The sequence below is a fragment of the Callorhinus ursinus genome, unplaced genomic scaffold, assembly GCF_003265705.2.
Source record: "Callorhinus ursinus isolate GAN/ISIS: 27379988/994484 unplaced genomic scaffold, GSC_fseal_2.0 scaffold11, whole genome shotgun sequence".
NCBI lineage: Eukaryota > Metazoa > Chordata > Mammalia > Carnivora > Otariidae > Callorhinus > Callorhinus ursinus.
In genome coordinates, this window is record NW_027397073.1 from 3,508,999 (window position 1) to 3,527,155 (window position 18,157).

The 18,157-nt window shown below is 48.2% G+C and overlaps 1 protein-coding gene across 3 annotated transcripts in view; it reads right to left on the bottom strand.

Moving 5' to 3' along the window:
• Positions 1-18,157, bottom strand: part of CNDP1 (carnosine dipeptidase 1) — a 32,950-nt gene that overhangs the window by 2,264 nt on the left and 12,529 nt on the right. For 2 of the 3 annotated variants that reach the window (XM_073898029.1, XM_073898030.1), the window contains exons 2-10: positions 17,721-17,846; positions 14,614-14,763; positions 13,685-13,847; positions 12,877-12,965; positions 10,363-10,563; positions 9,362-9,446; positions 4,115-4,275; positions 2,899-3,063; positions 1,472-1,613 (exon numbers count right to left, since the gene is read on the bottom strand). In XM_073898029.1, the coding sequence (XP_073754130.1) occupies positions 1,472-1,613; positions 2,899-3,063; positions 4,115-4,275; positions 9,362-9,446; positions 10,363-10,563; positions 12,877-12,965; positions 13,685-13,847; positions 14,614-14,763; positions 17,721-17,846 (1,282 nt within the window). Of the gene's footprint in view, positions 1-1,471; positions 1,614-2,898; positions 3,064-4,114; positions 4,276-9,361; positions 9,447-10,362; positions 10,564-12,876; positions 12,966-13,684; positions 13,848-14,165; positions 14,372-14,613; positions 14,764-17,720; positions 17,847-18,157 lie in introns of those variants that run through there. The other variant, XM_073898031.1, reaches the window with a different exon arrangement.

Sequence of the window (18,157 nt, forward strand, 5' to 3'; positions counted from 1 at the left end):
TCTGCTCTGTTAGGGATGCGGCCTGAGGCCTCATCTGCGATAAAGTACCATAAGTCATATAAACATGTGTCAGGGTTTCCCCGCCTCACTTTTGGGGACACCCTGAAAGTCCCCCTGCCTTTCAGAGTCCGCTATGTTGCAGTTGTTGGCAGTGTCCCCTTCCAGCTGCGGAAACCAAAGGGACTGGATATTCCTTCTCCCTGCCCAGGCAGCCAGGGCCCAGGTAATGTGTCCTGTGCTCACCAACCACATGATCCTGCCCAGGACTTGGAAGCACATGCAGTTAAAACAGGCACCACCAAAGAAATTCCAAATAAAGCTATGCTGCTTTCTCTATCTCTGGGGAAGCAAGAGTGGCACTGAAAAGACCACTGGTTTTAGAGTCAGATAGGCTGGAATTTGAGTTCGGTGTTTGGTAATTTTTTTTAATTATATAAAATTTTATAAATTTTTGTATAAAATTTTATAAAATTATAAAATGAGCATCCCAGGAAGCCTCTCTGTGGAAATGGCAGGTGGCCTGCCATGGGGCTGTTTGCATCAGAACTGGACCCCCCAGAGAGTGGAGATTAAAGACCCAAACCTTGTGAGGCTGAGTCCCTGGTGAGCCCCCACCAGGGTGAGGCTGGCTCTTAGGGAATGCCCTGCCTTTATTTAATGGGTCTCACTTCCTGTTCCCTACCTCCTGCTGGCCTATGGCCATGAAAACCCAAACCTCCCTGTGACCAAAAAGAACAAATCCCCTCAGGGCAGTCCAGTGTCAGCTTTCTTACTCCATTAAATTGTAGCTCCTCTTTTTTTTTAATAATTTTTTTTTTTTTTTTTTTTTTAGAGAGAGGGAGAGAGAGAGCCCATGCGACATGCGCCAGCGCAGGAGGGGGGGGGCAGAGAAAGAAGGACAGGGAGAGAATCTCAAGCGGACTCTGCACTGAGCCCAGAGCCCGGAGCCCGACTCAGGCCTCCATCCTACGACGCTGAGATCATGACCTGAGCTGAAATCAAGAGTCGGGTGCTCAACTGATGGAGCCACCCAGGCGTCCCTAGCGCCTTCATTTTTAACCCCAGATCTCCTATACTTTCATCCAAATTCAGCTATGCCTTTTAAAGGACATTTTTATATGTGGGTCATCATTTTCACAAGTATCAGGGGCTACCAAGTCCGTCATTTTGCCCCAAATTCAGGCTTCCAGACATGAACCCAGCTTTGCCACTTCCAGCTGGGTGCCCTTCATTCCCCCAATTCCTTCATCTCTTGCAGACTTACTTTGTAAACTGGGAAAGGCCGTGGGGAGGGGTCAGGAGACTGTGTATGAAGAGCCCTGGGCAGAGCTGTTGACTTTCAGCAACGGAGCCTCTCTGAAAAGGAGAGCTAAACCGAAATTCTGAATGAGCCTGCCTTCTCCACTGCCCCACCAGGCACCGCGCCCTGGAACCACTGAAAACTGGCAACTCGAGGCATCGCACGTCTAACCTGTTTTGATGGCTCTTTTTGCTGCCAGATACTGTTTATCTTTAATATTTGCGATCCATGGCTGTAGTCCTAGCGTCATAGAAACAGCCATCTGGTTGGAACTATTTCTTTTGGAGAATATATATTCAAGATGCTGCTTCACCTGAAAAGGAACATTTTCAGTGGTAAGAGAAAATTTCAAGTTATTCTCCCGTGCAGTACTCTTTCATCAAGAAACTGAAATCCCAGCCCAACAAATTCGAGTGTCGTGATTTTACCCTCATTCTCACAGAGGGCCTCTGGGACTGAGAGCTTCAGCACTGAGAGAAACACTGTTCTCACGCCCCTTCTATCTGTGGACCCTCCATTCCTCAGCCCTGCGCCCACCCCATCCTGACCTCAGTGTCAGATTGCTAATGTTTGGTAATTATGAAACACAATACAACTTCTCAATATGAATATCCCTCTTTTCGGACTTGTCAGTACCTTAATGACTATTTTGGGAATATTAGGCATTTGTCACTTCCTGAATGGGGGGGCAATTCCAAACTAGGCTATAAAGGAGCGTTTTGTCAGTATCCTTCTCTGTTCCCTGGGCTCCATTCCAGTGGCCACCATGGAAATCCTCCCAAGAAAAACTCCACACTCTGAAATATTCCTCCCATTCATTCCTTTGACAAACAATTGTTGAATGCCTGTCATGTTGGCATGAATGTTTCTAGGTGCTGGGATCATAGCTGTGAGCAAGACCAGGGTGGGGCTGGGGCTGGGGGTGGGGCTGGGGGCTCCCCTGGTGGAATCCATGTGTTGTGAGAAAGAGAAACAATACATCCAAAATGGAAGGGAAGGTGGGGAGAAAACAGGGACAGAGACAGGGAAGGAGGGCATTTTAGGATGTAATTAGCGCTAAGAAGACAAGAAAAGAGGTCAATGGGAGATAGAGATTTGGGATGAGGTGTTCTTGGAGCTCATTTATTCAGAGCCTACTTTCTGTTGAACTTGAGGTAAACTGATGATAGCTTGATAATTTAGACATTAAACTCCTTCCAGATAACATTTTCATTAAAGTGGCTGCTTTCAGAGTGTTGACTGCAGACACCAAGGGCAAACTAACTATGGGTTTGAGCGTTTCCAGCTCCATCCGGCCATAGGCAGTCAGCTTCTCCATCTGTGTGTAAACGAATCTTGCCTTTATGTCAACTGTTTAATGTAAAAATACGTCCCATCACTCCAGCTCCGAATGGTTATTTATCTGACTACTGTAATTGCATATAATTACAGAAAGAGATTTTTACAGAACAAAAATTATGTTGGTTTCTTGACATTTGTTCCAGTCCCTTTTATATTGGGGGAAAAAATGAAACTTCAGTGCTAACAACGGAATAGCTCACTACCCTGGGATGCGACACTCGAAATGTGCCGTAGAGAGAACAATGCACATTTGTTACCTGTTTTTCCACCACAGATGTATTCATGTGAGGGACGAGACGGATTGAAAATTTTCCTATAACTTGGCCAGGGATGACTGTTTTAGCTCCAGGCTCATCAAATGCGCCCTCAATCCCATGGATTGAAAGAGATGGGTACCTCCATAGGTGCATTAGAATCTCCTCCTGAATTCAAATAAAATTATTTTACTATATAAAAGATTGTTCCATTAAAACTCTGTTGAATTGCATTGCTTGTACCGCCCATTTCTGTACATCTCTGACACCACTCATGACAAGTTAATTATCACCTTCCTTAGACATGCCTGGACTATAACACAAGCCTTTCCCCTCCGGCCCCGGGACCCGCTGCTGCCCCCCGCCTGACCGAGCTGCTCCGCGGACGCGGGCCCCTCACTGCCTCAGCTCCGCAGTTAATAGATGGCAAAGGGGCTTTCAGAATTTGGGGCTTGATTAGAAATTTCTATCCCCAGTCACCGTGATGATCAGTTGCACAGGAAACACATTTTCTTTTTCAGAAGACTTCAAAGAACTCTGCGTTATGTTTGAGCCACTTTTCTTCCCTGCTCCAGCCAACACAGGGCTGGTCCGAGGGAAGAGACCTACTTCACAAAAATCAACTCGACCGCTTCTGTTGGCCATGAATCTCCCTCTCCTGGCAGCCCCCCAGAAGCAGTCTGAGCCAACACACACCATAGCAGGCAAAGGTTTTAAAAAGAAGAAGATAGGGAAAGAAAAACTTCCAAATTCGCCAGAAATGAATGCCGTGGGCTCTGGCTTCTTTCCTGCACTGCGGCAGCGATGTAGCAGTGTACAGATTAGCCCCAGAGGCTCTTAATTCTGTCTTTTGAAATGAACACTTAGGAGTCTTGGAGCTAGAATAGTCTCAGACTGTTCTCAATCTTTAAGCAGAGAGGAAGCACGGAAGCTGAAGGCCGGCATGGGATGGAGTCCAAGAAGCCGACTTGGAAAAGCACATCTGCGAACTGAGTGATGGCCCCGGGTTCCGTGCCCGAGGCCAGTGCCACCAGTCAGACCCAGATAAAGTTCTGGTGCTCTAGACCTGAGGGAGGTGAGTGACTGTGAAAGTGAAAATCTGCCTCCGAATCAACATCCGCTTTCAGTCCTGACATGTGCAGATTTGCAGCCCCCACGGTAAATGAGGAACAGGAGACATAAGGTTTATTACTGTCACTCCTCTTTCAGGACACCATACCTTGGTGTCAAACAGAAATCTCTTAACCTGGACGCTCTTCCGGTATTCTTCTAGGTCCAGATCGATGGCTTCATACATCTTTCTCTCCTCTTCAGTAAGAGGGGCCACTTGGTCATAGATTCCAGGGATCAGAATATGACCAGAGGAGTCTACAAGGCTACCTGCAAGGTACACACAGGAAACAAAGTCAGGTCGAAGTTAGGAGTGTGCTGACGTTTTCAGACCCATTTCAATGTCCACCTTGTCAATGGCGAGATGGAAACACGTAATTGGCTGTGGCTTACCTATATTACCTAAGTCCTCAATTATACCTTCTGTATCATAGATAAGATTCCTTTTGAAATTTTAATTTATCCTGAGTTAAAAAGTAACACATGTTCATCATAAAAAATCTTAAATATGTATATATATGTTATGCAAACATCCCCGAGGAACTGAAGGTCGTCTTTCTCAGCTTCTCTCGCCCTACACACACCATCATTTAATAGACACTCATCTTTCATCAAAAGCATAATACCCTTGAGGTCTAGCCTATGAGGCATACATCATGACCACAACTGCCTTCAGAGTGAATACACAGATATACTAGTCTGTTATTTATGAAAGCGTTTGGGGATTAATAGGAATGGGGGGAAATCATCAATGAATACGTACAGAGGAAGCAGAAGTGGAGATTTAGTAAACACTGCTCACTACCTTGAGAATGTACTTATCCATGTAGCAAGTAGACTAACAGGAATGGTTAAGTGTATCCAGGGCATCTAAATTCATCCTCAGGCTGCCTGGGGCCTTTCATTCAAGTAAAGACACTTCATAAAAAATATGCTCCACATTCTTTTATTTTTTTTCAATTTTTATTTATTTGTCAGAGAGAGAGAGAGAGAAAGAGCGCAAGCAGGGGAAGCGGTAGGCAGAGGGAGAAGCAGGCTGCCTGCTGAGCAGGGAGTCTGATGCGGGGATTGATCCCAGGACCCTGGGACCATGACCTGAGCTGAAGGCAGACGCTTAACTAACTGAGCCACCCAGGCGCCCCATATGCTCCACATTCTTAATGTGACTATAACTGGACAAGGTCAGAAAACTACTGTGAAGCACTGTATTTCCAAATCTTCCTGTCACACCCGACAATTACAAAGCAGGGGGTCGAAGCCTCCAGGAGAACCGATGCATTCCCCCTCATTACTAGACACCTTCTATGTTCAGGGCAAGGGATGAGTGCTAGAGACAAGAGCACCTGTTAAGACCCCGCTTTCATCAGCAACAGTGCCATCGCTCACCACACAGGCTAAATGACAAGTATGACCCTCCCTGAGACCAACAGCAGATGGTTGGGCTCTCTGTGTAGACACAACAGAATCCAAGGTAAAGTCCCTACCAGAACCCACAGCGATGGCCCTAGTGTGGGGCATAGTGGGTGTCCCCGCACTTTGAGATGATCCTACAAGGCAAAACCCCAAGCTTAGAGGTATCGAGGTGGCAAGATGAGAAGGGAAGGCTTCGCTGTTCTGGTTTTCAACCACATCCTCCTTAGCGCCCATTCCTGGTCCCCCCATACTTCACCCAAACTTCTACAGCTGCACTTTGGGTACGGTTTGCGGCCTGCTGTGCATGAGCCAGCCTCCCTGCGGCACTGAGTGATGGAATTCCCTGCATTTAGCCCAATGAAGTGTATAAATAGTAAATAAATGGGATAAACCTGTTAGTAAAATTCAAGTCAAACAATACATTGGGTGCCAATGATTGGGACTGGCTGTCATTGACTTGCAGGCCACCCTCTGTACCCTCACCAAAGTCAAAATCAAACATAAAAGCACCATCAATAATACAATCACTAAGTCTTCCCCTCAGTGCACGTCCCTAAACTGCTGCTGACATTCTCCTAGGCAAGCACAGAGCTGCAAAAGTGAGTAAGAGACAGACCCTGCTCATAGTCCGGCTGGAAAGACACAGGGTGAAGAAACACCTGTAGGTCCACAAACAAACAGTTGTAAAGGGGAGCATTCTGCAGGAGCACGGGAGCAGGCCGGGAGCCCCCAAGTGGGGGGACGCACAGAGCAGCATCACGGTTGGGCCCCCGAGATCGTGTGGGACGCGCCCGGCACAGCCTCGGTGGTGAGAAGAGAGGAGTGTTTGAAATGTCAAGGTTAACAACAATTAAGACCTGAAATACTCTAGCGGCCCGGATGCTCGGTGTCCATATTTTGACACTGAACTGTGACATTTTTCCTATTATTCCAGCTGGCCTTGCCAGATATTACCATGGGGGTGGGGGTCAGGAGTCGTTACAGGTTAGGCTGGGCTTTGAGTAGAGTGGCCTTTCTACATGCTCTTTGCACTTCTCCAGCACAACTGGCCCGGCCCAGTCCAGGGTATGGTTTTGAATCACGGATCCTGTTTTCTCCGGATGCAGGGCAGCCTTCCCAGCCGCGGGCTGGAAAGAGAGCCAGCAGACACATCTCCCGAGAGCAGAGGAATGGCATGTCCTCCTCTCCCGGCCCCTTCCAGCCCCCAGCAGAGGGTTGTTTGGTGGGGCTGTGGGACACACGGTGTCCTCCAGGCACCGCCAGGCACCGCCACCGCAGGGCCGGGCAGTGGGAAAACGCCACACGTGTGCTGTTCATGTTCCTGCGTTCCACATCTTGCCCCAGTTCTTCAACATTGAATGCGTTCCCAGGAAAACAGGATGTTGCTGAAGGAGTTCATCTCCCCACCCCCCTTCTCCTTTCCCACTTGAAATCATGATCCTCTGACCTTGATGTGATTTCTGCAGCCGCCAGGGCCTCCTCGGCCAGGAGCCCAGCCAGGAAATGCATGGGAGGCAGAGAGGGTGGTGCCTATGAAAACTGCAAGCAGGAAGCAAATGTAATCCTTGATCCCCAGGAGTCCTCTTGGAATTTAACATTTTATTACTACAGGGTATTTGGTGCTTATAAGAGGGCCCTGGGCCCCGTGACCCTCCCTGCCTTGTGGCTTTTAGGAGAGTGCAGGGATTGGGAATGTCCACCAAGAGGAAAGCTCAGGAAGCTGAGCACTCTGTGCAAACTGAGCATCTCCACGCCCACCACCTCCCACCTCCCAAACACACCCCAGTTTAAGTCTCTTTGAAGATGGGGGCGGACTGGTTTCCCTGTGTCCCCCAGTGGAGACTCCCGTGCCTTTCACACAGCTGACACTCAATAAACCTTTATAATCTATTAGCAATCACAGTTATCAGAATCATGCGATCCGAGTTCCTCCGAGGAACTCGGAGGACAGAGAGATTAGGAACTTGTACAAGGTCACACAGCAGCAGGTTTCCTGACTAGCGTGTGGGGCACCTGCCAGTCTGCAGAGGGAGGACCCGACGGAACCAGCTCTCCTGGGACATCCTAACCTGCGGTGGCCCCGAAGGAGGACCTATTGGGGTCAGCAAGCCAAAATGCTTGTCATCAGTGCCGAAGCTCAACTCTAGATCCTTAGGTCTTTGTACAAAGCATACGAAAGCCATATAGATGACCCAATCCAGAACCATCTCACTATGGGTTATTTGATTTGTCTCAAAAAATTAAAGAAAGTGAAACCATATGCTTTTCATTCTGTTCATGATCCCGATCTGATTTTTCCTATAGCAGAACCACAGGTATTTGTAGGACTAAATGGAATTCTATGCCTGAGTGAAACTGTACAGTCCAAGAGAATGTCATGCAACAATCATGATGGGGGAGAGAGAAACGCACCATAAAGATCTGATGATGTTGTTCCTCGGGAAGAGAAAATTAGTTCTGATAAAAGAGAAAATGAACACCCCCCCAGCAGCTCTAATATTGAGTTGCATGCTATCTGAATTCTTCTGGAAACATAAACACTTTAAAGGAAAATGGATTGTTGTAGTCTGTCTGAAATTATCCAGCATGGGAAACATTGTCCAAGAATAATATTTTAGGAAAACTAGAAGGCCATAAAGGAATAGAGAGATGGTAGATAAACAGAAAGAATAGGTGGATGGGAGATGAATGACATGTAGCAGAGCTAGATAACACATGATAGGTAGACATACAGATTTCATTATTTACTTCAGGGAATGAAGGAACAAGAAGCCCTACAATTAAAGATGGTCCTGAAGACCCTGAAAACACCTCCCAACAGGTGGCCCAGGTGGGCTGATGGTGCCCAGTCTGAGACTGCCAAGTCCAAGGGGATGCAAGCGAGTGGGGCAGAGGTAAAGCTGTGTCAACACAGAAAGACTTTTGCTAATCAATCCCTGGAGAGGACATGTTTTTTGGTAGTTTGTCTGCCCAAAGGGGGCACGTTGTAACATTTGCATTAAGGTACCCTGTGTGCCAAGGAGACAGATCCAAGTATTGTGGGATCTGAAGCTTTCCTGAGAACCTCTTAAAAAAAAAATAAAAAAAAAAAGAACGCCAAATTATGAAAATAAAAGTGAAGTGTCCTTGCCAGGACTGTAAAAAGGGGCTACTCCAAGTGAGGTTCCTGAGGATGCAGCTTCCTTCACTGCCGGGATCCATCCTGTATGCAAGCAAGAGCAACAGGATGAATCAAGGTGGTCAGTGTGGGCACACTGGCCCTCTGAAAGAGCACACACGTATGCACACCTTCCGCCAGTGAACTCCAGGGGCTCTACGGGAGGGCAGGAGCAGGCAGCAACGAGTAAACCAATGGGAGTCTCTGTGCCACTTGGGGCCACAGAACTGGAAACAGGGTGCCAGGTGGTGCTGGTGTCTTTGGCATCATCTCTGGATGCCTCTCCAGAGGGGTCTCTCTGCTACTGCCCCTGAGTATGGCTAGATGTGTCACAATACCCAGTAAAAGAAAAGGGGGTGAACTGAGGAAGAGCTTCAGTCCATGAACAAATGTAATGTGGACTTAATAATCCTAAGGAACGTTTAGCTGAAGTTGCGGGGGGAGCTAAGAATATGGTTTTTCTTCTATTCTACCCTTACACAGAACTGGCTTGGAGGCCAAGGGAGGAGAGGTGCACTGAGTCAAACAGAACTGTATTCTAGTGGATTCCATGATGCTTAAAAAGTGAAATGAAGGAGCGCCTGGGTGGCTCAGTCAGTTGAGCATCGGACTCGTGGTTTCAGCTCAGGTCATGATCTCAAGGTCATGAGATGGAGCCCCACATCAGGCTCCATGCTCAGCGGGGGTCTCCTTCTCCCTCTCCCTCTGCCTCCACCCCACGCCTCTCTCCCTCAAACAAATAAATCTTAAAAAAAAAAAAAAAGGTGAAATGAAATAAGACATTACCAAGAAGAGCAACCAAATCAGCCATGGGTTCACTGAGGATACCCCCAAAGGTTCCTGAATGAAAATCTTGATCTCTGCATCTCACCTGTAAGATGGGTGAACAGGAGAGGCGCTCACCTCTGAGGTTGCTCTGGCGATAGCGTTCACGTGATAGAGAACGCCCCCCACACTGTCCCTCAGGACTCAGGTGGCTACCTCCCAGTCACACGACTTGGACCATCTACCCCTCCCAGGTCTTCATTTCTCATTCTTTCCCAAATCCTCAAACCTGATTTCAGTCCCCAGTTGTTCCTCTAACACAGCTCTCTCTGGGGCCAGCAGCCCCTTCTCCGAGTGGCTGAAGTCGATGGAGCCCGCCCATCTACCCTTCCAGAAACCGTCTTCTCTTTATTGTCCTCTTGCAATTCTACTGGTGTCTCCACTTGTAACTTCCTCCCTGCCTCCCACTCTGGAGCTCAGTCCACGGCTCAGAAAAAAACAAATGATTTACCACGGAGGGACTTTCTGGTTCTGAATTGCTGTCAGTATGAATAGAAATGTTAAAGGAAGCTGAACTGGACAGCGTGCTTGGGGATCACAACCACCCTGGGCCCGCTTTACAGGTAAAGAAACCGAGGCCGTGAGGTTAAGGTGTCCGCACAAGACTGCGCACCATGGGAGCCAGAGTCCCACACAGCCAGGCCATGCCGGCGCCCCCCTCCTCCCCCCTGAACACACACACCCGGGGGGCTCCGGCCTGAGTGGCGGAGCAGGTGCCGTCCCACTCATGGCAGCCCAGCCCCTGATCAGGCAGGCAGAGTCACAAACCCCTGAATCCTCTCCCTCCGGAGAAATGCACACAGCATAGCCACTCCGGTTGGGAGGCTTCCTGAATTCCCCAGTCCCGAGACCTCTGGGACCCCAGGCCATGCCTCCAGCTCAGAACTCTGCTCTCCCAAGAGCTTTCTCTCTTCCCACCAAGATCCCAGGACAGACTCCTCCCTCCACACCACCGCGAATACCTCCACCCTGAAGTAGCTGTTTCCTCGCGTGCCATAAGTGAGGGCTGGCTTCCTCTGGCTGAGCCACAGATTATCTGAAATAACGATGTAGTCTACACTGGAAAAGAACTGGTCCTTCTCCTTTCTGACCAGTTCCTCCAGGCCAACGGAACCGGCTTCTTCCATCCCTTCAATGACGAATTTGATATTCACAGGGAGATCCTGAATCAAAATAACAACAGAACAAACCATTCTGGCAAAAAACTGCATGACTTGCCCATTCGTCTTTTCATATCCAGAATTCGTTTGCATGTGACATAAATACACAAATTATTACATACATTCAATGTACGGGTTGTCCACATTCCCAACAGCTCCGTTCACAACAAAGGAGTTGTAACCAAGACAGTGAAGGGGATTACAAGGGAAGACCCTGTGTATGGCCTCCAGCATGACCCTGATGGATTCAGTGTGGACCCTAAAGGATGATTCGGGGAAGGAATTCTTGGAGGAGAAGCAACACCCACACTGTAGAGCTCTCCTGAGCCGCCACAGACACAGATGCTTTCCTCCATCTCCCCAAAAGGAACCTTTCAAGAAAGGTTACTCGATTACAAATCTCTTTTCTGTCCTCATAATTCTGAGCGTGATAAATGGGAACTCTTCCCTTTGAAAGACTGTCTAATGTTTAAGCCTCAGGATAATTTTTATTTCAAGTATCTGTTATTTTTCAGCTTTGAGTTCAATCTGCCTTTTAACTTATTCAAAGGCTTTGATCTTGCAGCAAAATGGAACTTGAGTTTTTCTCTAGTTAATATTAGGGCAAAGAATAGCTCCTTTAAAATTTTTACAACGTGCCTTTCCCCCATTTGGTTTTGATCTTTTTGTATCTTTATAATTTATAACTTCATATCTTTCAGAGCCACATGAAGAGAAGAGGTCAAAGTCTTTTCTTGGAGCATAAAACACACACAGGAGAACTCCAGAAGTAATTCTGTGCAGATAAACGGTGGCACAAACACACTAATTAGTTTGGAAGGGTGGAATTGACTCACCACAGATTAACAAAGGCAGGATGACTGGAGGATTATGTATCAGAAAGTAAGTGACCTTCGGTCATTCAGTTGGTTAAGGGCATTTGGGGATAATGATTTGTTCGAATGTATCCTTTGCATAGATTTATTTCCATGTGTCTTAAGAAGTTAAGCTAAAATTCTGCAATATTAATATTTGAAAGCTCTTTATTAACATTTAACTAGAAAACAATTGCTGAGAAGTAGTTGGATAGCTTAAGAAATTTCTGGCAAAACATGATTAATAAAATGCAAGCCAGTAGCCCCTATGTGTTGGGGGAGGAGGACAGACCAGCTGCCAGGCCTGGGTTTGGGTGTCTGCTCTGTCACCGACACCCAAGAGACCCGGGACAAGCCACTTGACCTCTTGGCCACTCACGTCCCTACCTATGCAATATGGGTAATAACAGTTGTCTGACTCTTAGTAACACCATCCAGTGACATGAGGTGCATTCAAGGGCTCAGTAAGCAACAAAGAAAGAGAGGATCGGGGGGGGGGGGGGAAGAACAGGGAAGAAACCCACCCTCGTAAAGGGCCTCGCTCACACAGGCATTGGGGCTCCTCCGTGTGTTACCCCGTTTACTCCACTCCAGGTTCCTGAGGCAGAAATAACTATTCCTAGTTCACAGATTAGGTCAATGAGGTTCTGAGAGATCAGCCGATTTGTCCAAGGGCAGTGAACACTTCTTATGTTTTGTCTGTGTTTATGTACGTTTCACAGTTGAAAGTTAAAAAGCAAAGCAGATTTTGGCCTTTATACAGATTCTTTCTTATAAGTATTGTTCTCTCCCTTAGGAGGAAGGGAGGGAGGAGGGCAGGGAGGGAGGGAGGAGGGCGGGGAGGGAGGGAGGGCGGAGGGCAGGGAGGGAGGGAGGGGGGGAGGGGGGGAGGGGGGGGGGGGGGGAAGGGAGGAGGGCAGGGAGGGAGGGAAGAGGGCAGGACCTTGTCATCGTCCTCATCGTTGTCATCATCGTCATCGCCATCACCTTCATTGTCATTGTCATCACCATCACTGTCATCACCTTCATCACCATCATCAATATCACCGTCGTTGTTGTCATTCTAGTCATCATCGTCATTGTTGTCATTTTCGTCATTGTCATCTCCTTCAATTATCATCACTGTCATCATCACCATTTCAATGTTGTCATTCTCATCATCATCGTCATTACTGTCATTGTCCTCATCGTCGTCGTCATCATCATCCTCTCACCACTGTCCTCACCCTCATTGTCAACAGTGTCATCATCATTGTCATCATCCTCATCATCATTATAGTCATCGTCATCATCCTCACCTTCACCGTCAATGCTGTCATCATCATCCATCACTTTTGTCATTACTGTCGTCGTCATTATCATCATCACTGTCCTCATCATCACCTTCACTGTCAACATAATCATCGTCACCATCACCATCATTGTCGACATCATCCCTTCCCAAACACAACTGGTTACCTACTTCCTCCAGGGATCTGAAGGTGCTCACGGCATTAATCCATGCCAAAACAGGGCCTTTATTGTCTGTTGCTCCCCGTCCGTAAAGTTTTCCTTTAAAAATAGGGGAAGAACTTTTAGAAAAGTACAAACACCTCTGCCAAGTTGAGTGAGTTAAAAACAAAGGTAGTGTTATGGGTAATCATTTTAACATTGCTTTCTACTTTTCCAGACACAAATCTTGCTCTGAGGTCACAAAGTCTGATTTCTTATGTAAAAACGTTATGGCCATCAGTTAATCAGATAATATAAACTAATTTGAAATTTACGGGTCCCTTTGGCCTTAATAGGAATTAGCTATTTTATCCAAGTTCATTGAAAAGGACCTGAGGATTTGCTGCAGAATGTCATGTAACATAGCCTCTCATTTCAAGATTTTATAATTAGTAGAAGAATGAAAAGGGGGTATGTGTGTATCTCCAATGAAAAAGGGGTATGTGTGTATCTCCATTAACCTTTCTTCTTTTCCTTAAAAAAACATAATTACATTTAGTATTTAAAAAAGGAAAATGTGTGATCTAGACAACTTCTTCCTCCCAAGAACTCCCATCTTGGGAGTCAATTTTGCCCAGGGGCACGCATCATGTATGCATAGCTCATAGTTTCTTTCACAAAGGAGAAAAAAGCCAGCCTCATTGGACAGCTGGTAGACTATGAGACTGGTAGCATTTTGTCCATTCTTAACAAGAACAGGGTAAGGCCTGGAGCTGGGGACGGGAGTCACATCTTCGATTCCTAATCCACAAAGAACCCAGCACTGATGTGTCACTGACCATCCACTTCCGTCAGCGTGTAAGGGTCTGTGAGCCACCCATCTTCCTGTCTAGCAGGCTGCACATCCAAGTGGCCATAGAAGCACACAGTGGGTTTCTTTGGATCATTCCCCAGTTCAGCCAGGATGATGGGAGGTATCGGGAGACTCTGACCATTAGGCAGCTGAAAAAAAAACAGATCACATTAAAAAAAGAAAAAAAAAAGTTGTTCAGTTCTCCCAGAAAATTCAGACGTGACATTAGGAGTCCAGTTTCTACCCCTGAGTTTTTTTTAGAGCCCACATATTTTTTCTAATCATCATTTTATGTACCTCTAAAATGGGTACCACGAGACGCTTAATTAAAACATAAAAAATAATTAAAGTAAAGTGCTTTCTTGGATGCATGGGGCAAACAGTAAACTTAATCAAACACGCTCTCCAATATGAACTCAGACTCAAATGGCTTAAATTAGGTAGACGTGGTTCTGGAAAACACACACCATTCAGAGACTCATCCATGCTGAAGCAGGCGGCACCTGCGCCTGGATTAAGGATCACCATTTGCCACCGGGACACAGTAATAAGCAGTGATTCTGATGAAAGACTGGACCCTTTGAGGAAGGCACATTTGAACATAAGGGAAAGGACAGTCGGGGAGAAATTTGACCGACACGTGAAGGATATGAATAGTACGGGGAGGGGGCCTTTCCCTCCCTTACCCACCCCACTCGCTCTCTGCTGCCCTGCAGTGCTGCCACGACGAGAAATCAGTAATCCCGACTCGTCTGGGACAAGATGTAATTGTTTATCTTACTGGGAATTGAGATGATGGGGCGTTTTTGAGGAGGATCGGAAGGGAGCAAGTCCCCATCTTGCCACGCCCAAGGGCAGCCAGGGCCGATGCCCACAGAAGTGGCAGCTCGTGGTGGGGAGGGGGCCATCCAACACCTGCTGAACACCCGGGTCCACGGAGTCCACGCTGGCTCCCAGGCGCCGGAGCCTGTCCGCAGCCAGCGTCATCATTCTGAAGAGTTCCCGTCTGAGGCGGGGCTGGGGCTGAACCGAGTCGCTCTCCACAGCCACCCACTCCTTCAGCGTCTGTAAGGAGAGGTGACAAGGTGACTCGTCCGAGGGGGGCCGACCATGTCAACCACGTCCACTCTAGGGCACGTGGCTCGAGGCAGGAGGCACCAAACCCTCAGCGCGGGCTGCCTGCCGCGAAGACTGAGCCAGCAAACGCAATCTTCGTCAGCGACCGCAGACGGGCTGGTGTCATCAAGAACCCAGAGGCAGAGACATCTGCTTCATGAAGAACAGGGCAGGACAGGCTGGGGAGAAGGCCGCCTTCCTGGACACCTGGGCCTGTGCCTCCTTGGACCCACCACTTCTCGTTTCTTAGGGACCGGGAGCAACTGGCTGGCAGCCCGTACTCAGGACTCTGGGCCTCCCACAAAGGCCCCTGGACACCTCTGGAACTCGCGACTCAGTCTAAGCAACCACACAGTGGCCTCGGCTGGGCTGCACGGTGCCTGTCGGCTTTGTGGTCATCCCCCTGCCCCCCTACCTCCAGAACCCGGGAGGCAGTGTGCCCCAGGGCTACACCTTGGCTCCTGCCCTGGGTTCGGCCCATTCGAGTTGTATGACTTGCGGATGCTCCTCAGGCTCGTAGCCTTGGCTCCCACCTCCCTCTGAGGGTAGTGCTCTCTGCCTGTGGGTCATTGTCAGCGTGAGGCTGCCACACAATAAGAAATACCTCTTTTGGTCTTTGTCCTGGGCTCTTGGCCAGAGCCCCTACAACCTTTACAACTTCCCATGCCATAAACGTGCTAGGAGCATCTTTTGTTCAGAGATTCAGTCTCTGTCTTGGGTTCCTAACACAGAGCTCCTAACTCCCTTGGAATTTCCTGGGAGAATATCTTGTTGTAATGAGGCGGTTCTAGTGGGCTCCTGGACAGGGGCTGGTCACCAGGAAGACCAAGCTGTGATTAGAAGCTTGGGGCTCCCCACCCCAGCCACATCCTCTGGGGAGGAAAGAGGGGCGGGAGATGAGTTAATAATCACTCATGCCCACATGATGAAGCCTCCATAAGCGTCCCTGAAAGTATGGGGTTCAGAGATCTTCCAGGTTGGCGACTGCAGCCTGGGAGAGCGGTGCACCCCAACCGCAGCAGGACAGAAGGTGCCTCCAGACCCTGCCCAAGTGCCTCTTCATCTGGCTGCTTGTATGTACCCTTTATCATGTCCTTTATTACATAACAAATGGCAAACGTAATTAAGTGTCTTCCTGAGTTCTAGAGCTGTTCTCTAGCAAAAGATGGGACCAGAGCAGGGTTCATGGGAGCCCCGACTTGCAACTGCTTGGAACATGTAAATAACGGGGGGGCTCACTACCCGAATGTGACTGGCATCCACTGCTGGCGGTGGGGGTGGGAGGGTGACACTCACACCAGGCAGGCGGTGTCAGAGGGAGTCGGACTGCGGGACGCCCCTTTGGTGTCCCGAGAACTAGACAGTTGCTTAATGTGTGGAAAAGGCACACCTCTGGCCACAGAAGCAAGGGGAGCCATCGAAGAAAACAAGCATTGCTTTCCGTGAGGATTAGAGAAGATGACGTGCATAAGACCTAGCTCAGCGCCTGGCTGCTGGCGGGTGCTCAATAAACTCCAAGTAATATTGAATTACTTGATATTGAATTTTGAATTATCAATAATATTGAATTATCAATAATAATCAATCACATCCCAGTACTGGGTCTCTAGTCGCTTATACTGGGATAGCCACCATTTTTATTAAAAAACCACGCATACTTTGGGTGACTGATCTTGGATTCCCCAACTTATTTTAGTCTGATCTCTGTCCTGGTTGTAGCACTTTAATTTTTATTATGAAGAAATTCATTTGGCCTAAGGAATATTGTGTTTTACACACTTAAACTGGAATTCATAGAACAGATGCTGCCCTGTGGTCCCTAAAGGTAATGGATTGGATACATGTGAGGAAGTTGCAGAAAGGAGAGTTTTGGCTCAAAGACCCAAATCAACATATCTCCCCCACACACTGTCCCTCTCCCTCTGCTAATTCCAACCTACAGCCCGAGTCCCCACTCGGTTTTCTAAAACCCAACAGGCATTATGTCAAGTCAATACGCCCACGAGCACGAGGAAGGATTCCATGAAGGTCAAGTCTAGGACCTGCGGCCTAGCCATTCAGCGTTGTGTGACCGCAGGAGACATGAACCCTTGACTGTTGCTAACATTGGCTGCTCGCTCCAGTATACACATACTGAACACAGATTCATGGCATGGGGGCTCAGGGAACAAGATCTCGTGACGTGTCATGGAGTCCCCGGGCTGTGGTGGACTCAACTCACCCGTGTGCCAGGGGACAAGCGGGTCAGTGGAGAAGAAGGGGACTTAGAGGCTGATGGAGGCTACGGCCCTTCCCTGCCCCCACCCTTCTGCTCCCAGGCCTCCCACTCTCCTTGCTCCTAGCCCTTCGGCTCCATCTCTTCCCCCCGAGATGTCTGCCCACACCACAGGCAGTTTGCCATGTAGTGAGTTCGGAATGGAGCAGAGGATTATAAGGGAGGAGATAAAGTGCACATTGCACAAGGACTACAAAACACCTTTGACATTGAACTTGGCAGAACTCGGGACCTAGAGCTTGCTGTAGCCAGGTGGTATTACTCTGGGATGGCGTCATGGGGGGTGGCGGTGGGGGACGAGTCGCAGGAAGGCTTTGCAGGAGGAGGGGACCTCAACGAGGGCCCCTGATGATGGTCTAGGGTCAGCCTACGCTCAGCGGGCATCAGCGCTACCCAGACAGCCCTGATCAACACACTAGGAATGCCCTCTCCAGGAGGAAAGGCTGCGGAGGGATCTCTTCCCTAAATGTAACAAATATTTATTAGTTTAACTCAGTGAGGAGCCATGGGCATTTTAAATGGAATTAAGATTTTAGGCAAAAAAAAATCCACACCTCCCAGCAAATAAGCATTCACCCAGATACCCAAAGGTTATGTCACGCAGGCATTTTGTGGGTGTAGTTTCTCCTACCTGTACAAACTCATTCTGATGGAGATCGATGTACCGGAAGGCCTTCTCCAACAGCCCGGCGGGCGGGGAGGACGGAGAGAACATGCCTCTCTCAAGCAGCAGCAGGGAGGCAAGGAGAGAGGACACCTGGAGGGGGCCATAGGGGAGGGACAGCAAAAACAAATAGCGGATTTTGGACTTTCAACCTTTCAAATAATTCAAGAAAGCTTATGTTATCCAACACAGCTGCTTCCAGTCATTTGGATTAAAATAACAAAGGTAGTAGAACAGGAAATATATTCTTTGCTTTATCTTCACCGAAATGCTTCATTTTCAACGCTTAAGAATTTCCATAAGACAGAAAGCAAGAAAACAAGCCCGTCTTTCAACGCCACGCTCGGGTTGTTCCTGCCATGGAATCGCTCCCATCGGCTCTCTTCCTGAGAAGGTAAGTCAGC